The following is a 22,334-nucleotide window of genomic DNA, read 5'->3' as shown; positions in this document are numbered from 1 at the left end:
GTGACTCTACTGACAGAATTTCACCAACAAAAAAGAACCAGTTTTTGGACATGGGAAATCATAGTTTATTGGACATGTACCATAGCTGTAGCTACTGAAAGGCAGGAATGATGCTAGAAGCCCACAACAATTCCAGAAGGATTAATGTAGGAAAATAATTAATAAATGTTATATACAAGGTAGCCTATGTTTCTTCTAATTAATCCACACGCCCTGCTTTGCATAGTGCAAGGAATGTTCATATTTGAATCCTTACTTTAATATTTAAATTTATCCATCATCACCCACCTAATGAATGAAGCGTTCAAATGCAAAAGCCTATAATTGCCATCTGAAATTTTCTTCTAAAATGAGAAGTTTTAGATGTTTATGTTCAGTTATTTCACTTTCAAAAGAACCTATTCATTTCCATTAACGTGAAATTACTGAACCTACACACAGGAGCCTGATGAAAATGCTCATTTTAGAAGAAAATTTCAAATGATGCTTAGAGGCTTTTGCATCTGAACTCTTCATATGTATAACTGGACTTAAACTTAAGAGGTATGGTTCACAGTGCTTTATAAAATCATAGGACTCAGAATTACTAAGACCCATCAAATGAAGTGCATTGGTAATAATAATAATAATAATAACGTATAATTGTAATAATAATCAGTACCACGGTATATATATGAAAGTATTATAACTCTACCATCAGTATACATGGTAACACTTTACAACAAGATCTTATTGGTAAATATTAATCCATTAACATGAATTAACAATGTGCAATATCTTTTTTTACACCATTTATTAATTTTTTGTTAATGTTAGCTATTAAAAACACAATACAACAGATAAAACTTATGATTTTAAAAAGTATCATGTTGAAATGAACATTAAGATTATTAAATGCTGTAGAAGTATTGTTCATTGTTAGCTCAGGTTAATGTTAACAAATTGTAAAGCGTTACCATACAATTATTTATAAGTCTGATCTTTTTGTTTAATCAATCAATAGGCTGTTTGCATGTGAAAATACATACTGCAAAATTATTACTTTTTATATTATTTCTCCATAAGTTTGTTATATTCTTCAGGGGCAGTGGGGTGCTGCATTTAAGTATTTAGTAATATACAGCTGATATACTGAGCTGCCTCAGGATTTCTTCTTAGTGCTGGTGCTCTCTGTGCTCTTCTGAGAGATGATGAAATCTAAAATGAGTTTGGCTGTTTGTCGTGGTCGCTCCATCACAACAGAATGACCGCAGTTCTCCAGCAGATCAACACGACAGCTTGGAAGAGCCTCCGCGAGCACCGCTGCCCCAGACACATCCACCACCTGAAAATAAAGATATCAGGGCTATTATAGCTAACTAAAACCACAAAATAAAATAAACATTAACTGAAATAAAAATTATAATATTTTATTTGTATTTTATTTTATATACATTTTAATAAATTGTTACCAAGGCATTTCTTATTTTCATTAAGTTTAGCTACACTAAAACTAAAAAAATAAATTTTAAATTAAATAGTCACTTTAAAAAAGTAAATAAATTTTTTTTATTTAAAATATGAATGCTTTCTATTTATAATTATGCAGGCTTACACCTACCTGGTCCTGTTTGCCCCAGATGACTTGTAAAGGGGTAGTTATTTGCTGTATATGCTCATGCAAGGCATTTTTTGAATTTTCACTCATAATTTCCATGAAAACTGTGGCAGTTTAGAGAGAAGATACTTTAGGCAAATAAATGATTTAAAACAACACTTTCGATAGCTTATAAAAGTATATAACTGCAGTGGGTACCTATGTTCATACTGACCTTCATGATAAAAGTCATTGTGTGGTATCCGTACATCCACCAGGCCTTGTAGAATCTATAATGGAAGGTAAATGCCACAGATAGTGTATGAAGGTGTGTTTTGAATCTAGAGCAACTCTACATTATATTTTTGTGACTAACCTGTTGAGGCACTCTGAAGCGCACGTGAGAACAGAGCTTCAGCATCTCCTCCATCTCCTCCGGGGTGGACGGAATAAGAGGAATATTCAGCGTGTACTGGCTGTGCTCCACTTCATGCATCAGAGTGTCAAACTTGCTCTCGATCTGGTTCTTTAGACCTTCAGAGAAAAATGTGAGCATGCAGGAAAGATATTAAAAGAATAGTTCACCCAAAAATGCAAATCTGATTTACAGCCAATCAGAATCCATCCTGCTTTTAAGAACTCGAGCATTTAATGCTGCAGATGACAAAACTGCAGAACTAGCTTATAATAAACAGAACTTTATTGCGTGTTGGATTCTAATTTAATCTTTACTAATATTTATAGATATTATTCTTGGTGTGAACAGGCCTTTATAGTTAATTTTGGTTTGTATTTATGTTATGTATTTCTGAATTTTTATCCAGGCATTCTGTGTCAAAGACTAAATATACTGACTAACCGGCTGGGCAGATGAGGGTCAAACTGCAGAGATCTGAAGGATGACAGGCTGCATATACTCCGGCCACAGTCCCACCCATTGAAGTGCCCACCAGATGGAATGGCTTTCTGTTTAGCCGAATGGCCTCTACAAACTGAGTGGTGTAAAAGTAGGGAATATTCACAAATTCTGCCAATACAAACATTTTTATGATCATAAAAGTAGACTTTATGGCAAAGAGGTTTTCATTAATGATAAAACATCATTCCAAGTCTAAGAAGTAGGTTCCATGAAAGCAATATTTGGCCGTTTCCATGAAAAGGACACAAAATAGGGCCTAAATCTGTTTTTATTACTTTACTTACTTTTTACTTTTGTCATTTAGCAGACGCTTTTGTCCAAAGCGACTTACAAATAAGAAAAAGTAACTAAAACTAAAAAGTTACAACTCTATAAATACTATCTACCCACATATTTAAGAAAATAAAGAAATTAAATAAAATTAACATGCATATAACAACAACATTTCAATAATAAACATATCATTGAAAAAATTTAATAAAAAGCTACTACTATCCCTTGGCGGTGTCCCTGCCCGGTGGAGTCGCACGGTAGAGTCGATGGTCTTTACAAACAAAACATTTATGGTCTTTATTAAACAAATGAAAAGTGAAAAAGGTGCTTATACTTTTGGAAATGTTGACTGTCAGCCTCAGGAGGTTTTATAAAGTCTCTTATGCTCACCAGGGCTCCATTTGATGAAATACACAACAAAAACAGTAATATTGTGAGATGTAATAGTGTCACATGATCATTCTAATATGCCCATTTGGTGCTCAATAATCACTTCTTTTTTATAAATGATGGAAAAACTCTTGTGTTAATATTTTTGTGGTATGTGCAATTTTGTGATGTACACAAAAGAACAGCATTTTTTGGAAATAGAAACCTTTTGTTTAATTATATTTTCTGTCACTTTTGATCAGTTTAATGCTTCCTTGTTGAAAAATATTTCTTTATTATCTTTATTCTTTTGGTTATGTATATGAATATTTTAATTGCATCCCTGCTACCAAATTTTGGAACATACAGTTAAAAACCCTATATTATTGTCTAGCCAGAAACGTGAAATAACCATACACATTACATTCACAAGATTTATAAAATAATATAACAATTAAATAAAACAGCCAGACTGGTGACCGAGTGGAACATTTTGTTTAAATTAAGTTCAGTATATGGACTCGGACCAGTCATTTTAGACCAAGGATGTGGTACAACAATTAATCGAATAATTATGTCATTTATGGCATTTTATATCTAATAGTTCTCACAACAGACACATAGTATTTATGCATCTACAGCCTTAAAAACAAAGTAATGGGGTATCTATTTGTACCCTATTCATAGAAAAACATACCCATCCAGAGATTACCTGCCATATTCTCTTGACCTGGCCATGGACTGAATAGTCGTCTGTGTTGGTACGTGTGGTACCCTCATGCCCCGGCATGTCGACACACAGTATGTGCAGATGTTTGGGAAGGTACTGTTTAGGATGAAGACACAATGTGCTTATCGCTGTTATAAGGATCAGCATTTTCATTTGACCAGGCCACTTAACATACTGTACCTTCACCATAGGGAGCCATGTGTCCTTGTGAGCAGAGAAGTCATGCAGCATGAGTACAGAAGGCCTGAGGCCTGGTTTTCCCCTGTATGAGTAACAGAAGCGATAACCCCCACAGTCTGCATAACGTACCTGCAGACCCAGAGTTCTCCTCCAGTACCTCCACAAACAAATTAAAAAAATTTCTATAAAAAAATCTATAGACAAAATAAACAAATGCATAGCTACAAAAGATGCATGTAAATGCATGCATACACTTTAAATATTTCAATATCATATACATTTTCATCCATTTGGATTACACAATTCTAACATAAATTAATAAACTTAATGCGACACACGTGTGTCAGTCAAATGAAACAGGATTTCTGTAATGGTACTACTTAACTGAATGTGTTTCAATAACCAGGTTTATATCATCAAGAAATTCAGTTTATTTGAATTACATTTGAACTATTTTAACCGTGTACTTTGAATACATTTAATTTTCACAACAAACAGATTCATGCTGATTTTGTGTTTGATTAAAAGATGAAGATTTAATTAATATAAAATAGATGCAAAGTGTTAATAGTATTGACTTAATTTGATTCAAATTAATCAGAATTTTATGCACAACCCAAATACATAAATCTTAAATTTAGCCACAAATGTTTTGAGTGCAACTATAAAAAATGTTCATATAAATTTTACATTTATACGTTATTATTTATATACAGTATTTATTATATAAATTTGAATAAAATGTCAGTCACAAATTTGGTAAAGAAATGATTTGGTGACCTAAAAATCCTAAATATTTCTTATACATTTCTCATCATACCTTTTAGTTAAATTTTTTCAATCCTAGAAAATTACTTTCGGTTTCCTTTAATGAAAACCAGGAGGCTGGGATTCAATTCTATGGAAAGATATATATATATATATATATATATATATAATTATAAAATAATATGTGACCATCATTTTTTTCAATTGAGCTTTCAATTGATGTATGGTTTGTTAGGATAGGACAATATTTGGCTGAGATACAACTATTTGAAAATCTGGAATCTGAGGGTGCAAAAAAAAAAATAAATAAATAAAAAAAAAATTGAGAAAATCACCTTTAAAGTTGTCCAAATTAAGTTCTTAGCAATCCATATTACTTATCAAAATGAGGTTTTGTTATATTTATGGTAGGAAATTTGCAAAATTTCTTCATGGAACATGATCTTTACTTAATATCCTAATGATTTTTGGCATAAAAGAAAGAATTATCATTTTGACACATACAATGCATTTTTGGCTATTGCTACAAATATTTCCCAGCGACTTAAGACTGGTTTTGCGGTCCAGGGTCACATATGCATATTTCTAGCATTTATAAGTGCTATTTACCAGTAATAGACTTTGATGAGTGATGATGGCCACAGCATAAATGAGGCCATGAAAAGGAGGAGAGGGATAGCAAGAGTCCCTGCAGCAATGGCAAACATATTCACCATATCCTGATCCATGGCAACTCAGTTTTTATCAAGTAAACACCCTGCAGAACAATACAGCACATAATTACAAACAGAAACGCTGAAATATGACACATGCTAGGGAATGAAGTAAAACTTCAAGATACCTTTGTTGTCCTGCTATAAGACAGCATATGTACAGGTCAGAGTGAACGAGGGTGAGAGATGGGGGAGGGTCTGGCAGCATCTGTTTGTGTCTAATCAATACATGTAACCTAGATATTTCACCATGCGCTTCAAATATTTACATGACCATCATTTTATCCCTTCATTTTAGTGTCACGGCCTAGAAAAAGTCTAATTGTTCTTTAACGTTTTGTATATTCAGATATTTTACAATTCTGAATATACATCTACAAATACAGCATCTCACTAACACAACTAAACCTTTGATTGTGGTTAAAAGTATAAATCATTAAAATAATAACAATTGACCTATGACTCAAATAGATTTGGAACAATTTAAGAGCAGTGAACTTACTTCATAAGGTTAATCCTACATTGACGTCAAGCAGTTTTAAATGACATCCAAAAGTCCCATTTAAACATCATACTGTGGCCAGTCAGTGTGCGGTCTGTTCTTATAACTTAATACAAGTCCATGTCAGCTATCTGCTTGCCCCAATGAACACAGAGATGGCATCCAGGGAAAACTCTATGTGGCGATCTCGTGATCCCAAGAAATCAATGAATTCAAATGGAAAATGCAATATTCCTCTTACTCCAAAAAAAGTAAATAAAACAAATAAATAAATAAAAATGAAACAAAACAAGATTCATAAAATTAAATGACGATACAGAGTTGTTTTTTTAATAACAGACTGATAAGAATTTCAAATCACATGGACATTTTCTCCAGATTCAATCCATTTAACATTTAAAGCCATTTAGTTGCTTTTATGCTCATTGTACATTGATTATAATTTTTTTTAGAAATGTGTTCACATTCTTAAAATGAAACCATAAGGCATCAGTACATTTAGACCATTGTGAGCAAAGTTATGAAGCAAATTCACATTTGCTTGGCGTTGAAATTAAAATGAGTGATTTCAACCAGCCATCTAATTTAGTTTTGCATTAAATACAGTGAAAGGTAAATCTATTAGGAGAATATGAAAATATATTTGAAAAATTATAACATAAAAAAAAAAAAGAAAAAGAAAAAAACCTAAGAGAAAAAAAAAGACATTAATACTTTCATTGAGCGCGGATGCATTAAATTTATTTCTACATTTTTTTATTTTCTTTTAAACAAAGTAAACTAAAATATAAATTAATGCTTTTATTTTGGACTTTCTATTTATCAAAGAATCCAGAAAAATGCACAAAAACATGAAGCAGCACAACTGTTTATAATATCAATGATAATAATTTAAAAAAAAAAACTTTGATGCATCCTTGTTGAGCATAAGAGACTTCTTTCAAAAACAAAACCCTACCAACCTAGAACAGCAGTGTATAAACAGATATAAATGAAGGTATGTCACAGAACAGTAATATGGAATGGAGATCCTGGAATGTGTTCATCTCCCCACTTCACGGCTAATATGTATTTTCCTCTTTCTTTCACAGCATAGTTGATCCTGTACTGATGTCCACCCGTGAATGATTGACACCCGCTCACAGGGGACGGTGGGGCCATGCATGCCAACAAAAAGAAGGTTTCGTCCTACAACACAAAAGCAGCTACACTGAGTTCTGAGAGAGACATTTCTCTAGAGACATTACTTAGTGAAATGAGTTACTTAACATTCTTGCTAATGTCAAGCTGCACTCACCTGCTTTACTGCAGTCCACATAAAAAGTGTTTTTGCATCCTAGAAAGCCCTTACTCAGGCCTGGGCCATGGCAGATGACGTTACTAGCGTCAGACAGGAAAACTGGCTCAGCACTGCTGTCAGATGTTGTGTTTATTTCCATGTCTAACAGAGAGGGTTCCTCATAGCTGTTACACATCTGATTATGATCTATGGCTGGAATAAAACAAAGTACCAAAGTACCTACACACTCAAACGTATCCAATGCAAAATAGAAATTGTCTCCAAAACATTGCTAATTCATATCAGAGCAATTTTGTCCTTGTGTGAGACTCTTATCTGTGGCGGCACTGACAGACACATAGAAAGGGCTTTGAGAAACATGCTCCTCATCAAACATGACTGAAACCTCAGTCACCTGCAAGATAACATATACATATAATATATGTATATAATATACATACATACATGTATATATATATATATATATATATATATATATATATATATATATATATATGTATGAAGTGTAAAGCAGGATGAATTCTCATTGGCTGTCAATATTTTTATTGACAATTTTAACAATATTGTTCCTCTGTGTTGTAATTATTATTGCTGTGATGTGGACATCCCTATTCGCATATAATTTTATAAATATGTATAGTTAGCATTATTGTCGTCATAGTTTTTGTCCTTGGTTTGAATGGGTCAAGTCCTAATATAATGAATAAAATACTAACTCACTTTTTGGAAATAATATTAAATAATGGAAATATTACACTGAAAAAAACAAAAAACAAAACAGTGAATGAAACAATTTGAACTCAGAAATTGCTAGTAAATTTCACACACACAAAAAAGCCAAGTAGCACAATTAAGTATGAAATATTCAAGAAATCCTGGAATCCTTCTATTTTCTTGTAAAACATGCTCCAAAAATCTTTTTGTTTAAATATTTTATCATAGTACCACACATTTATTTTAAATAATTCTAAATCATTCCAGATCTCTTATGAGATTCTCCAGAAAGTCACATCACGGGACCAAATATTAAAGTCAGCTGCAAAATTAAATCAATACATACTTTTGAAATGACTCACAATTGACTTAGCCAGCTGTCACAGAGTATATAACAAAACATCTCACATTAACAAAAAACAGAGAGAGAAAAATATTAGTGGGATACCTGGAACACTTGCTAGAGCTTTTTGAAGGCCTTGCCCCCACACCTGGACCTTTTCACGTCCTCCCTGTCCAAGTGGGTCGACGGTGTACTGCAGTGGCCAACCAGGAATTGTCTGATCTTGGTTATTTACGGTAACATCATAAACTCCCATTTCTTTAGCTAGAAAGCTCACTGCATAGGCGTCACTGCCTGTAGGAACAGTAACAGCCTCTCCTGGACGTCCTGAGGGCTCATGCACATAAGCAGACAGAGTCTGAGCATCAGTACCTATAATGAAAGGGAATGTATTTTTGTTAGCGGCATTGCAAAGTCCTGGAGAAGTCAGATATAGTGCCTGGATTAGTGTGATGGGCTATTCATCTAACCTGGGATTTTTAAGATGCATTCACTCCCAATGCTGGCAATAGCAGCTGCTTTCTGGTTGTATGTGATGTTCTCACTCATAAGCCCATGGTCTGTCACCACAGCTGTAAAAGGACTCCCTGGTAAAGAGGAATATAATATTTATCCATTTATTATACTTTACTCCAACTAATTTAGAAAAAGTTAAATAAGAAGCCTAATGTCCCCTCAAATTTGTCAGCCAAATGGATTTTAAGAGCAATTTCACAAAGTTAAGTTTAAAATAAATTATAAATAAAAAAATATAAAAATTCATTAAAAATAATCTTTTAATAATATAAATTTACCCAAAATATACAATAGTTACAAATTCTTTATACACTCCCTTTAATAAAATTTAATATTTTTAAAAGTTTCTTATGCTCACCAAGGCTGCATTTGTTTGATCAAAATACAAAAAAAAAAAAAAAGTTTAATGTTGTGAAATATTATTACAATTTAAAATAAATACAATTTTCTGTTTTAATATATTTTAAGATGTCATTTTTTCCAGTGATAGCAAAGTTGAATTTTCAGGAGCCATTACTCCAGAAATCATTTTATTATATTTATTTGGAGCTTAAGAAACATTTCTTATTGTCAATGCTAAAAAGAGTTGTGTGGCTTAATATATATTTTTTATGTATTTATTTATTTTTGTGAGACTGTTACACATTTTGTTCAGGGTTGTTTGATGAATAGAAAATAAACATTTATTTGAAATAGATTTTGGTGACATCAAAAATGTCTTTATTCTAACTTTTGATCAATTTAATGTGACCTAATACATAAAAGTACATGTGGTTACATAAGGCAGCTCTATTAACCTGGAACATCTGAGAATTTAATGGAGATTTTGTAATTCCCAGCCTTGATTGGGCAGTACGATATATTGCAGGTTCCGTGGTCCAGCTCCTCAGTGTGAACGGATATAAAAACCATGCATCTAGTTATTTAAGCTTTGATCACCATGACTTTATGAATACTGGTTTGAGGTTTGGTGGGGTTTCCATACCAGCAATTCTGGACTTGAAGGGACTACCTCGGATAGGCACAGTAAGTATAAAAAACTCAATTTTCTCCTTAGGGAAAGAGTTTTAATGATAGCTTGGTTCACCTCGTAACTGTCGGTCTTAGTTCATGGCTTATAACACTGAAACAAAGACTTTTTAGAAACCCCTCTGTGAAAAATATATGAAAAAATACATCTGGAACCAAAGCCGCTGAGATAGTGGGCAAACACTAATGCAATTTATTATAATGGCAATGAATGATATTTCATTATGCTTTGATAGCAGCAATATTATTATTTTTGCTCATAAAGATTATCCATTTCAGCACACTTTCCACTTGACTTTGTTAGGTTCTTGGTTCTATTGACACACAGTTAAGTGAAATGTCAACTAATATTGGATGTACAAACAATAAACAGTACAACTGCACAAAAATGTGCACAGTCTGCTATTATGGAATCAAAAAACAAATGCTCACTCGAGGCTGAATCTTCCTGACAGATGGTGAACGTTGCAGTCTCATTTGCAATTCCATACACAAGGCCACGTCCATAGGCCATAGTGCTGCGATTAGCAAGACTGTTTGCATAATACTGCAGTGGAAGTTCTGCAGAAAGGAGAAAGAATTGTATTTAAACTGTTCTGACGGAATAAATATTACAAATGTTGATTGTTGGATGAATTAAGTCGAAATTAAGAAGAGCAAATATATTCAATAAACTTGTAAAGCTGGTATTTAGTGACATCTATGCCAAATATATGAAAAAAATATGGTTCTCAACCAAGGGGCCTTGGAAAACTATGACTTAAAATGATTAAAAATAAGACAAGCATTACAATAAGGCAAAATAACTAAAAAAAACCAACATCCTATTTTAATTCACCTCCTAAACAACCAAAATTCTTGGTTATATGAGAAAGTGCGAGTTCTTTATCAGATAATGTAAAAAAAAAAAAAACGAGTACGAGTTTAAAGATAAATGAATAAAATAATAATAATAATAATAATAATGAATATACATTTTTCTAGTTATGCAAGGCTCTAAAATATTTTATCCTTATCCATTAAAGCATGATCAACTGTAAAGCAAACACTAAAATTTCAGATTTTGTTTGTTGAAGAACTAAAGAAGAGGGACAAGTCAATGTTTTCCATACAGTCTAACCTGGTAGATCATTTCTGGATGATTTAATAAGCAGCTGGTGAAGACCCTCTTCTGAAGGATCAAACTTAAGAATGATGATACTGTCTTTGTTATCAATCACGTTGGGCTGTGCTGTCTTTCCAGACGGCGTGATCACCTCACCTGTGAATACCATTAAAATAATGATGAGGCTGCGATTATTAAAATGAACAAGTGAATCTGGTTAACAGCTCACCTGTAATTTCACCTTCACTTAAGTCTGATGGCAGGACTATATCACATGACAGAAAACCTGCTTGATTAATGGCACCAAGAGGAATTACATTTCTGCCCTCAACCTGATGAGAAATAATGAAGATGTTAAAGACATTCAGGGTACGAAATGTCTCATGGACTCAAGACATTATTAAATGGATTGAAATTAACCTTGAAGAAACTTCACACATTCATACCTTGTTTTGAAAACCTTGAGGTTTGCATGAGGATGACGGCTGGTGACTATAATTCATGTCACAATTAATTAAGGACAAACAAAGCACAAATGAGTGAATAATGAATAAGAATATTGAGATAGAATGATTAATGCATATGGTTTAGCTAGAAACTGGACTGTAATGGCCATCTTACCTTTGAAAATCCTCCTCACTGGGATTTCTGACAGCTGAGGAGTGAGAGCATTCAGCGGAGGGCTCGTGTTTTGCAGCACTTATCTTGTTCTCATTATTTAACACTTCAACAAGATTTGTACTGCCTGCAAAATCAATACCACAACAAACAAGGTTTCCGTGTCAATATCTGACGACTTCCATACGGACTGATTCAGATCATATAATCAGGGGCTCACCATCGGCTTTCATAAGGTCAATCTCTGGGGCCTCACTAGTGTTGCAGCAAGTTGTGAAAGTCTGAGGAATTTGAGCACAGACATCTTCCTTTAATTGTCCACCACAAACCTCAGTTGTATTGGTTACATGTTGATCCTTCATAGTAGAGTGTGGCAGGACATGGAACCTCAGAGGACTGAAAAACTAGTAGTATGAAAGACTTTAAAATACTTTTGAAGCCGTTTTTGTGGTTGTTAAATTTTTATTGTACTAACTTATAATAACAATAATATTATTATTATTAGTTATCATGATTATTATTTTTATTGTCAGAAAATTAATAGTTTTTTTTAATAAACACTACTATTGAGGTAAAATTGGTCAATTTTGGTATTAATGTTATTTTAATTACATTTAATAAAAAGTTATTTTAATACAAATTCACAACAACAATAAATAATAATAATAACAGCAATAATAATGTTATTAATATAACAACAATTATAATTAATATAGTAGTATTTATAAAAAACTGTTTATACTAAAATAAAAAGTGTTAATAACTACAAATATGTATATATATATATATATATATATATATATATATATATATATATATATATATATATATTTTTTTTTTTTTTTTTTTTTTTTTTTTTAACTATTATAAATGCTGGTATTATTTTTAATTGTTTCTTTATTTTATTTATTTGGGGGAAGTCGTGGCGTAATGGTTAGAGAGTCGGACTCGTAATCCGAAGGTTGCGGGTTCGAGTCTCGGGCCGGCAGGAATTGTAGGTGGGGGGAGTGAATGTCCAGCGCTCTCTCCACCCTCAATACCACGACTGAGGTGCCCTTGAGCAAGGCACCGAACCCCCAACTGCTCCCCGGGCGCTGCAGCATGGCTGCCCACTGCTCCAGGTGTGTGTTTTCAAGGTGTGTGTGTGTGTGTGTGTGCGCATTTGTTCACTACTCACTGCTGTGTGTGTGCACTTGGATGGGTTAAACGCAGAGCACCAATTTCGAGTATGGGTCACCATACTTGACAATACGTCACAACTTTTTTTTTACTTTTTTTTTTTTATTATGTGTATAATTATTTTTTAATTATACACATTCTTTCTTACTTGCAATATGACTCATCATCAGCATATTTGACCATCAAAGAATGAAGACCTTCTATGTTTGGAGAATATTTAACAGAGTAAGTCCCATCTGCGTTTTCTTTAACCTCTGTCAGTTCAGTCTTTTCTGTAGATATGAGGCTTTGACAATTATACAAGCTATAACAACAGAAATCCAATTCGTCTTTCAAGAGAAGCTGATCCTCACCGTTGGGGGTGATCATCAGCACACACTCAGGGGGCTTCCCGGATTTACTACAGTTGATTTTGAACGACTGAGGAACTTGAGCACAAATCTTTGGTTCTAGATGTTGAACTGTCAAGTCTTCCGGGAACTCAGAGACACAAATAAAACATCAGATGTTTCTAGTAGATCTCTAGAAATAACAATATGTCTAACAGGTAATTGTACATGACAGTACTGCCTAAATCAGACTCTGTAAATTACCATTTTACCTTCTTAAAGTCTCTTCACTGCTGTATTTGTCCATTACGGAATTAGAGCCCTCCATATTTGGTGCACAGCTTCTGTCCGTGTTGTCCATCACATCTGCAAGTTTGATTGAACCTACATGCAAAAACCTCATGCAATTGATTACCCTATCAAACATACTGCCATAGCAATATTTCAAACTCACAGTTCTGAGCGTTAGCTTTCAGTGTGGTGACAGTCTCTGGTGCCACACTGCAGCCATTAGCAAATATCTGAGGAGCCTTAGCGTGGACACTTTCCACCTGACTCAAACGTTCCTCTTTGTTTAAGACATCTTTAACACTGCTACCAGAGTGAGAAGGTATTGCATGAAACCTGAGAAGACTGAAAGATAGTGTGAAATAAGAACATGTGGATATCGAATGCATGTGGCTACACACTAAAATTACCTTCTAAAGGAATCATCACTGGTATATTTGACCATAATTGAGTGAGATCCTTCAGCAGAAGAGGAGTACGACACCAAGTATGTTCCATCTCCATTATCTTTTGCATTTAATATCTTGATTTTTCCTGCAAAGGGAAATAATGAGTGAAATTCTGTTGTTTAAAATTACATGAAACGCCACATAATGCATCCTCTCCATTGCGTTCTCACCATCAGGTGTAACAACAGCTACAGTCTCCGGCGGCTCTCCAGTGCTACTGCCATTCATTGTGAAGGTCTGAGGAGTGTTTACACACACTTGCGCCTCTAAGCCCAATCCAAAAACTGGAGTACCATTCTTTGAGCCTTTACCGCCACAGTGTTTATCATCAGAATTAGGCACAGGCAACACGTGAAAATTGAAAGGACTGTAAATGAACAGTAACATGCATCAAATTTCTCTATAGGACAAAACCTATGCATTTAATCAATATTTTATGCCCATGAATGCAATGCTCATACCTGCAAAAGGAATTATCTTCAGCATATTTTACCATCAAAGAATGAAGCCCTTCCATTGAAGGAGAGTAGTTCACAGTGTATGTCCAATCGCTGTTGTCTTCAACCTCTATGGTCTCAGTCAAGCCTATTTAATGATGAACAAAAGGTGCAACTTAACATTTGCAACTGAAATAGTGAATTAACAGTTGTGATCTAATATAATATGTTGTAATACCATCTGGCAACAAACTGTGGAACTTTTCTTGTGCAGGTGCAGTCGATAGTAAATGTTTGAGGACGCCAGGCACACATCCTTGATGTCAGACCTGGACCTGATACATCAACTTGAGCAGTGTCATCTATTAGCAACACTTTGAACTTGAATTGTCTGTAACAAAATATAAAAAAATTAATAAATAAACAAAAATCACAATATAAAATATTTAATAAATGTATTTAAATTATTATTTAATATAACTATATTTAAGTTAATAGTTTAGAACTATTTTTAAACATTTAATTAAAAAATATTATATTATATTTTGTATTTTTTAGAGATGCTACTCAAGTAAAACAAAAACATTTGAATAACGTATAACCCACAAAAGTTAACATTCCCTGCAAAAAACAACATCTCACCGATTAAAACTCTCATCATTAGTACATTTCACCATTAATAAATGACAGCCATCCATGGTGGGCAAATAGACAGCAGTATAACTGCCATCTCCACTGTCGGTCACCTCCAGAAGCTCCATGGAACCTACAGTGAAAACATTCAAAGCTTCTCAAAAATGATTTTCCCAATGCTTGCAAGCTTAATCATTTTACTTTGTGCTCACCATCAGGTCTCACCACAGCAACAGTCTCTGGTGTTTCTCCACTGCTACTGCAGTCAATTGTAAAACTTTGGGGGATTCGACCACAGATTCCACCTTTAATACCAGGAACAATAATGCCATATTCCCACCATGAGCTGAGGGAAGCTCTGTATTACGGTCACAATTAGTAGTGTAACTTCACAGGGTCCATCCACTCTTATGGCAAGCCTTCCACTGCCTGCTCTGCTTGTGTCAATGATAAACTCTGCCTGTTCTCCAAGAATACCTTCTTTTAGACCTGGACCATGAGCTTTTACCTGAAGAAACAAACACCATCTGATGCTACACTGTTCAAGTGAATGCACAAAATGCGTAAGACTCAATACCTTTGTGGCATCGGCTTGGATGTTTGATGGGCTAACTATGTTCATAAGTTCTCCATGGCCAATAGGCCAAACGTTCTCTGGAAAGTCTTCATCAAGGTCCATCTCGTCATCTACACACAATCATATAAATTAAAATAAAAAATATCAGAGACATGAATATCACTATATTTACAATTAAGAGGTGATATTACTCTTTAATAATTGTATTATTATTATTTACTTATTTTTATTAAATAATATTATTAATAAGTAACTGAAAAAGTTTATTAGTTTTATCAATGTATTTGATTATCGTTACTTTTACCTACATTTTTAGGCATGCATAAAATAAAAAGCTGTAAAAAGTATTGGGACAGTGAGGCCAATTCCTTTAAACATTTGGAAAACATTTGGGTTTGGCATCAAAAGATGAATATGACATGAGAGATTAACATTTCAGCTTTTATTTGCAGGTATTTTCATCTGGATCTGATACACAACTTAGAAGATAGCACCTTTTGCTTGAACCCACCCATTTTTTATATTACCAAAAGTATTGGAACATGTGACTGACAGGTGTGTTTTGTTGCCCTGGTGTGTCCTGTTAATTGATTATTCAAACAATAAATAGCACTGAATGTCTGCGCTCAGTTTCAGATCCGTGCAGACTACATTTATAGTTAGTTAGACGTGTAACCAACATGAAAACCAGAGAGGTGTCTATGGGTGAAAAACGAGCAATTGTGAAGCTGAGAGAAGATGAAAAATCAATCAAACCATTGAACAAACACTGGCAATAGCAAGTACAACCATTTGGAATCTCCTGAGGAAGAAAGAAACCACGGTGTACTAAGTAGCACACCTCAAACGGGTAGATCAAGGAAAACATCTGCAGTTGATGACAGAAACATTGTGACAGCTGTAAAGAAAGACCCTAAATCAACTGTTAGTGACATTAGCAACAACCTCCAGAGGGCAGGAATGAAGGGATCACAATCTACTGTTCACAGAAGACTTCATGAACAAAAGTACAGAGGCTACACCAGAAGATGCAAACCACTCATTAACAAGAAGAATAGGAGACGAGCCTCAAAAATTCTGGGACAAGGTTTTATGGACTGATTTTATGGACCAAAGTGATGGAAAGGCTAAAGTTTAGAGAAATAAAGGATCTGCTCATGATCCCAAACATACAAGCTCATCTGAAACACAGTGTACACAGGTGTACATTATAGTACACATTACACAAGTAATGTCATGGATTGGGCTTTCATCGCTTCTTCTGGGACAGGCTCATTAATCTTCATTAATGATGTAACACATGATGGCAGCAGCAAAATTAACTCAGACGTCTACATAAATATTTTGTCTGACAATTTACAGAAAGATGCAACCAAACTGATCGGGCGATCCTTCATCATGCAGCAAGATAATGACCCAAAACATAGTGCCAAAACAACAAAGGAGTTCATCAGGGGCAAGAAGTGGAAGGTTTTAGACTGGCCAAGTCAATCTCCACACTTAAACCCTGTAGAGTACGCATTTTACCTGCTAAAGAAGAGACTGAAGGGAGTAACCCCCCAAAACGGAAAAAGGCTGCGGTGAAAAGCCTGCAAAAGCATCACAAAAGAAGAATGCAAAAGTTTGGTGATGTCAATGGGTCACAGGCTTGATGCAGTTATTGAAAGCAAAGGATTTGCAACTAAATATTAAGTCTTTTTCACTTTAATCTGTTAATTCTATCTGTTCCAATACTTTTGGTAACATGAAAAATGGGTGGGTTGAAACAAAAGGTGCTATCTTCAAAGTTGTGCATCAGATCCAGATGAAAATACCTGTAAATAAAAGCTGAAATGTTAATCTCTCATCTCATGTTCATCTTTTGATGTCAAACCCAAATGTTTTCAGTCTACAGCAAAAATAAAGGAATTGGCCTTACTGCTCCAATACTTTTGGAGGGCACTGTATATTTATATTTTTATCTATTATTTTTTATCAATTTGAAATCTAAATCAGTTTTTTTTCAGAAACCGATTGTTCCATACACTAAGCTATGTGAAGATTCTTCAAAAAATTTCCTTTTGCATTCCACCATACAGGTCTGGAATAACATGACGATGAGTAAACGATGATAACATTTCATTTTTTAACTGTTCCTTTAAACTCACCAGAGAAATACATTTCCGATCCATCTGGTGTACACCAGACTGGGCTACATGGTGTAATCTTAATCCTGCGAGGTGTCACCTGAAACAGCAATGACAAAGAGATCATACAAAATCTTACAGTGCAGCAATCATAGGCTTCCAAAGAACTGAAGATTACAGCTATATATTTCAGTGATCATTGGCTCATTTTTTAATACATGTTTTTTCACATGTGATTTCAATAAGCATAGTTTAATTCCTTCTTGACAGAGGGAATGCCAGCACAAATAGAGTAATAAATATCCTATTACATTCCTGTGAGCTCTGGCTGCAGCATTAAGCAGCAGTACATCATCACCAGACAGGTTTAAAGCCAATGCGAGATGAAATGGAATTTCAATAAGGCAACAGATGCTGGAACATTAATGCAACATGATGCAAACCAAATTGGAGAAAATTAGTTTTCTTTAACTTCATTAGACCATGTAAATGAAATGCATCAGAATGAGCTTTATTTGTAGTGCATCACATTCTCATAGCTTTACATTATACAATCATGTTTACCACTATTTTTCAAGATCAATATTTGCACTCACAATGAAAGGACTGCCAGGAACCATGACTCCTCCCCAAGCCACAGCAATGATGTGTTTGGAGAGAGATGAAGGGATGTAGGAGCAGACAATCACACCAGATTGTTCAGAAGCAACAATAACATCTACAAACTCTCCATCTGCTCTCTGTGAAGAAGTCAAAACACTCTGTAATTTAAAATTGCTTTTAATTTAAATGTGAAGAAAATTTATAAATATTTTACTGTATTTAATACCTGAGCATAAACTTTAAGTTCTCCTTCACCAGCTCGTCTGGTATCTACAATAAATTCGGTTCGAAGGTTCACTATGCAGCCAGTTTGGGAAACACCTGGTCCTTCTACTTTCACCTGAAATCCAACATGCATAAGTAATGATATAATTTGACATCTAATGATAACATCTCATTCATATAAAATGGATCTTTCTGAGAAGAGCAATGGCTCTCACACTAGACACATGTCTGCAAAACAGAAACGGATAGTTCACCCAAAAATGTCGTTCCAAATCCGTAAGACCTTGGTTCATTTTCGGAACACAAATTAAGATATTTTTGATGAAATCCTAGAGCTTTCCTGCATTGACAGCAACACAACTGACACATTCAAGATCCAGAAAGGTAGTAAGGACATTGTTAAAACAGTCCATGTGACATCAGTGGTTCAACTGTAATTTTATGAAGCTACAAGAATACTTTTTGTGGGCAATGATTTGCACAATAATTTTAACAATGTCCTTACTACTTTTCTAGGCCTTGAACGGGGTAGCTGCGCTGCTGTCTATACAGGGTCAGAAACAGCTCTTGGATTTCATCAAAAATATCTTAATTTGTTTCCCAAAGATGAACGAAGGTCTTATGGGTTTGGAACGACTTGAGGGTGAGCAAGTAATGACAATTTTCCTTTTTGGGTGAACTATCCCTTTAATAGAGGAGGATATAGGAGCTTACCTTGTCAGGGCGGAAGTCTTTTCTCTTTGGTCTGATGGAAGTCATGAAGGGACTGTCCTGGATTTCTTCATCATCACACATAATGTGTACTGCATACTCACTGGCCTCAGTTGGCCAGAACCGCACGAGGCAGGAGCCATCATTATGGTCATCACATTCAATCTTTGCCTGAGATGGACCTTCAATGGCGAAACCTTGGAAAGATAATTGGTAAAACTTAAAATATAAATTAACCGTACCAGTTTGTTAGTAATGTTATCTGTTCTATATAATATAATGTATAATTATATTGCTTAGATATACCATTTTGTTAATAATACATTAATAACAAACATCCACTCACCCAGCATGCAAGAATCTGCGCCAACAGATTCCACTAAGAAATCAGCTGACAAACCCACAGTCCCTCCCTCAAGTCCGAGTACCCATGCCTGGATCTTCTGTGGCCCAGCTTTTGAACCAACATGGACTTTAAATGGGCTGTAACAGAAAAATTAATTTTAATGCTTATCAGCTATTATCATGTTGAAAGAGAAATAACCTCTTGGCAATGTGCTGACCAACCCAAGTGACATCCACTGTGTGATCTCCTGTAGCAGTGGGTGTATATTCAAAGGTATATGCACCCTCATGTGTGTCCTTCTGTGTAACACCCCCTTCCTTACCACCTGAAAAAAGGATAACATTTTATTTCGACCTAAGAGGGAATAAATAATTGTGTACATCTTCATACAGATTATGGAGAGATCACGGGCTATTACTCACTGGGGTCTCTAATATTGACCTCCAGATTTCCAGGCCCAGTTTTGTGGGTGTCCACCTTACACTGGGCCAGCTGACCTACTCTCATGCCTTTGGACTGCAGTCCCCGTCCTGTGGCACGAAAGGCTTTGGGTTTAGGCACTGAAAATAGAAAATTAGATTTTAAACTGCATGAGAGGGTAATACAAACATAAAAAAAACAAAACAAAAAAAAAAATTTAAATTATACCCAAGATTCTCAAGGTTGTACATATTATGAAAACAACTGGATTTAGGTAACCGACAAATACCATGTCAATTACATGTCATAACTGCATCAAGGTGTTCACTGTAGGAATGAGGCCGCAAGTGCTGCTGATATTGTGACCAACAACAGCACAACTGCAGGTGTGATATTGCTTTTATACAACAGTTCAGTTAACAAGTAGTTAATATTGACTAACTTAACATTTTAGACAGTATTACTGGATACTTCCTCAATTTTTGTGCATCGGTTTGAACACTATAGGTCTGAATAAAAATTAGTGCCATTTTGTTGTTGAATGAATCAGGGTTTTATATTGAATCCATTAAATTAATAATTGAATGATTCACTCATAACAACAAAGTCAGTTTTATCACCTACTGGAAAATTAACAGTGCTGGGGAGTAACTAGTTAGATGTAATGGGATTACGTAATTTAATTAAAAAATAAATGTAACTGTAATAAACATGTGGGACCAGCAATTCAGTTCATTATCTGTGAAGACTGAACTCAACACCTTATAATGTCTATCTGAAGAAATGCTAATGTTTTTCAGACAACAGGCGCAACTTATTGACATTGCATCTGACCTTCATTAAGAGACATATTGAACATATTGAACTATTAGTCATGTACATAGATACAATAAAGATGATAATCACCAGTGTTATATTATTTACATTGAAAATATAAAAAATAAAAGCTATTCCAAAATATTAACAGTTTTCTTTTCCCATTTTAATTTATCATATAAAAAAATAAACAAATGACAAAATTAATACTTATATTTAGTGTTATTTTTACTTTTTCAGTCATTTTGGTACTTCAACTTAAAGTCAATCAAACATTTATAATTTCTGAGTTTTTCTATCTCCTATTTACATTTATATTTTACTTAAGCTTAGTTTCAATTAACAAAAACTACAAAAACTAAACTTTTAATAGTTATAGTTAACAATAACAACCCTGCCAATCACCTCATAATTGTAAATGGAAATTAAACAATTTAAAGTGAATGTTTAAACCAAAATAACTAAATTGAAACCTGACGTTCACCTATATGGCGTAATAGCCTCAGTTGCGGTGAGCCAGCAACATTGTTAACAGCATACAGACAATTATACTTGCTATTTTGTCTAATTAATATAATTAAAGGTGAATTATGGATTTTTCATTCTAATTACATGCTTTTAATTTAAGGGGAGTATGAACATGGATTCATTTGAAAGTTAGCCCTGTTAATTCATGCAGTAGGAGCTTTGACATACTCAATATATGTACTAAATGTACAAAACAACACAAAAAAATTTAATTGTAAACTTTGAAAACATTTATGACTTTCACTATTCTCTCCAACTCATCTATTATTCTCCTCATTTATTTGGTCTGCATCTATACATATTTTTGTACACCTGACTTTAAAACAGCAGACTGCTTCATTGTGAACTTCAAAAACATTCAGAAACTAGATCTTTAAAATGTTGTACATATGGGTTTAGGCATGTTGTTACTCACCTATAGACACCAACTTAACTTTTTCATGATCCAAAAACTATAAAAAAAAATTGTCTAGCTTGAGCTGTCTGAAGGTAGGTCGCGTGTGGTACTTTCTAAACATCCTCTTATGGCTCAGGACCTCCAGCAGCGAGATAAGGATGAGGCCATCGCTTAGATCGAACTTTAGATCGCTGATCTGCAGCTCCACAGACTTCAGGTGTTCGTTGCACCAGCGCGTGAAGGTGTTGTTCTGTATCTTTTTCCACGGTGCATCATCTGCCAGGTTGATTGCAGCTGCAGTAACACTATCTTTAAAGTCACCCATCGTTCCCTCTGATCAGTGTGGAGTCCAAAACCTTTTATACCAAACTGAAAACTGCAACCTGAGAACCGTGAAGCATGAAGCTTTCATATAACTTCATTGGTGGTGGGAGTGCCCTACACCCCCCCAATTCTGGCCCATAATTATGATCATACAGCGCCTTCGAGAGCTGTTTTTACTCTGACATGAAGCGTGTCATCATGCCGCAACCCCACATCATGCAAAGGAATAATAAAAACAGATTCTAGTTACATCAGTGCTTGAAGAATGTATTTACTAGGAAGACAGGGTCA

The 22,334-nt window shown here is 34.5% G+C and overlaps 3 protein-coding genes across 3 annotated transcripts; all 3 read right to left on the bottom strand.

Moving 5' to 3' along the window:
• Positions 1 to 46: 46 nt before the first annotated feature.
• LOC306860612 (monoacylglycerol lipase ABHD6-like) lies at positions 47 to 6,095 on the bottom strand. The gene is made up of 10 exons (XM_079402393.1): positions 6,031 to 6,095; positions 5,657 to 5,746; positions 5,425 to 5,572; positions 4,048 to 4,204; positions 3,850 to 3,963; positions 2,436 to 2,568; positions 1,953 to 2,110; positions 1,812 to 1,866; positions 1,601 to 1,701; positions 47 to 1,324 (listed from the first exon to the last, which is right to left on the bottom strand). Exons 3-10 carry the CDS (start codon positions 5,541 to 5,543, stop codon positions 1,142 to 1,144), a joined length of 1,020 nt encoding a protein of 339 aa, XP_079258519.1. The 5' UTR covers positions 5,544 to 5,572; positions 5,657 to 5,746; positions 6,031 to 6,095; the 3' UTR covers positions 47 to 1,141.
• A 250-nt stretch (positions 6,096 to 6,345) lies between these two features.
• Positions 6,346 to 22,044, bottom strand: LOC306860511 (filamin-B-like; the record flags this gene model as incomplete). The annotated part of the gene is made up of 20 exons (XM_079402242.1): positions 6,346 to 7,218; positions 7,328 to 7,522; positions 8,493 to 8,759; positions 10,365 to 10,493; positions 11,053 to 11,193; positions 11,267 to 11,369; positions 11,484 to 11,529; positions 11,659 to 11,782; positions 11,876 to 11,963; positions 14,591 to 14,672; positions 15,285 to 15,478; positions 15,548 to 15,657; positions 17,695 to 17,773; positions 18,270 to 18,413; positions 18,503 to 18,616; positions 19,216 to 19,409; positions 19,559 to 19,695; positions 19,757 to 19,883; positions 19,981 to 20,144; positions 21,830 to 22,044. 20 exons carry the CDS (start codon positions 22,042 to 22,044, stop codon positions 7,073 to 7,075), a joined length of 2,799 nt encoding a protein of 932 aa, XP_079258368.1. The 3' UTR covers positions 6,346 to 7,072.
• Positions 12,942 to 15,210, bottom strand: LOC306860615 (filamin-C-like). Its single transcript, XM_079402396.1, has 7 exons — positions 15,183 to 15,210; positions 14,980 to 15,103; positions 14,576 to 14,728; positions 14,362 to 14,485; positions 14,071 to 14,267; positions 13,862 to 13,985; positions 12,942 to 13,796 (listed from the first exon to the last, which is right to left on the bottom strand). Exons 4-7 carry the CDS (start codon positions 14,415 to 14,417, stop codon positions 13,583 to 13,585), a joined length of 591 nt encoding a protein of 196 aa, XP_079258522.1. The 5' UTR covers positions 14,418 to 14,485; positions 14,576 to 14,728; positions 14,980 to 15,103; positions 15,183 to 15,210; the 3' UTR covers positions 12,942 to 13,582.
• Positions 22,045 to 22,334: the final 290 nt, after the last annotated feature.

Source organism: Barbus barbus, assembly GCF_936440315.1.
Source record: "Barbus barbus genome assembly, chromosome: 41".
Classification (NCBI taxonomy): domain Eukaryota; kingdom Metazoa; phylum Chordata; class Actinopteri; order Cypriniformes; family Cyprinidae; genus Barbus; species Barbus barbus.
This window is presented reverse-complemented; position numbering and strand designations above follow the sequence as displayed.

Coding starts and splice junctions, on each gene's coding strand:
- LOC306860612 (XM_079402393.1), bottom strand. CDS start 5,543: ATGGATCAGGATATGGTGAATATGTTTGCCATTGCTGCAGGGACTCTT. Junction 2,569..3,849: donor AGGTCAAGAGAATATGGCAG/GTAATCTCTGGA, acceptor TACACCACTCAG/TTTGTAGAGGCCATTCGGCT. Junction 2,111..2,435: donor GACCCTCATCTGCCCAGCCG/GTTAGTCAGTAT, acceptor TTTTCTCTGAAG/GTCTAAAGAACCAGATCGAG.
- LOC306860615 (XM_079402396.1), bottom strand. CDS start 14,417: ATGGAAGGGCTTCATTCTTTGATGGTAAAATATGCTGAAGATAATTCC. Junction 13,986..14,070: donor AGCTGTTGTTACACCTGATG/GTGAGAACGCAA, acceptor TTCCCTTTGCAG/GAAAAATCAAGATATTAAAT. Junction 13,797..13,861: donor AGTGATGATTCCTTTAGAAG/GTAATTTTAGTG, acceptor ACTATCTTTCAG/TCTTCTCAGGTTTCATGCAA.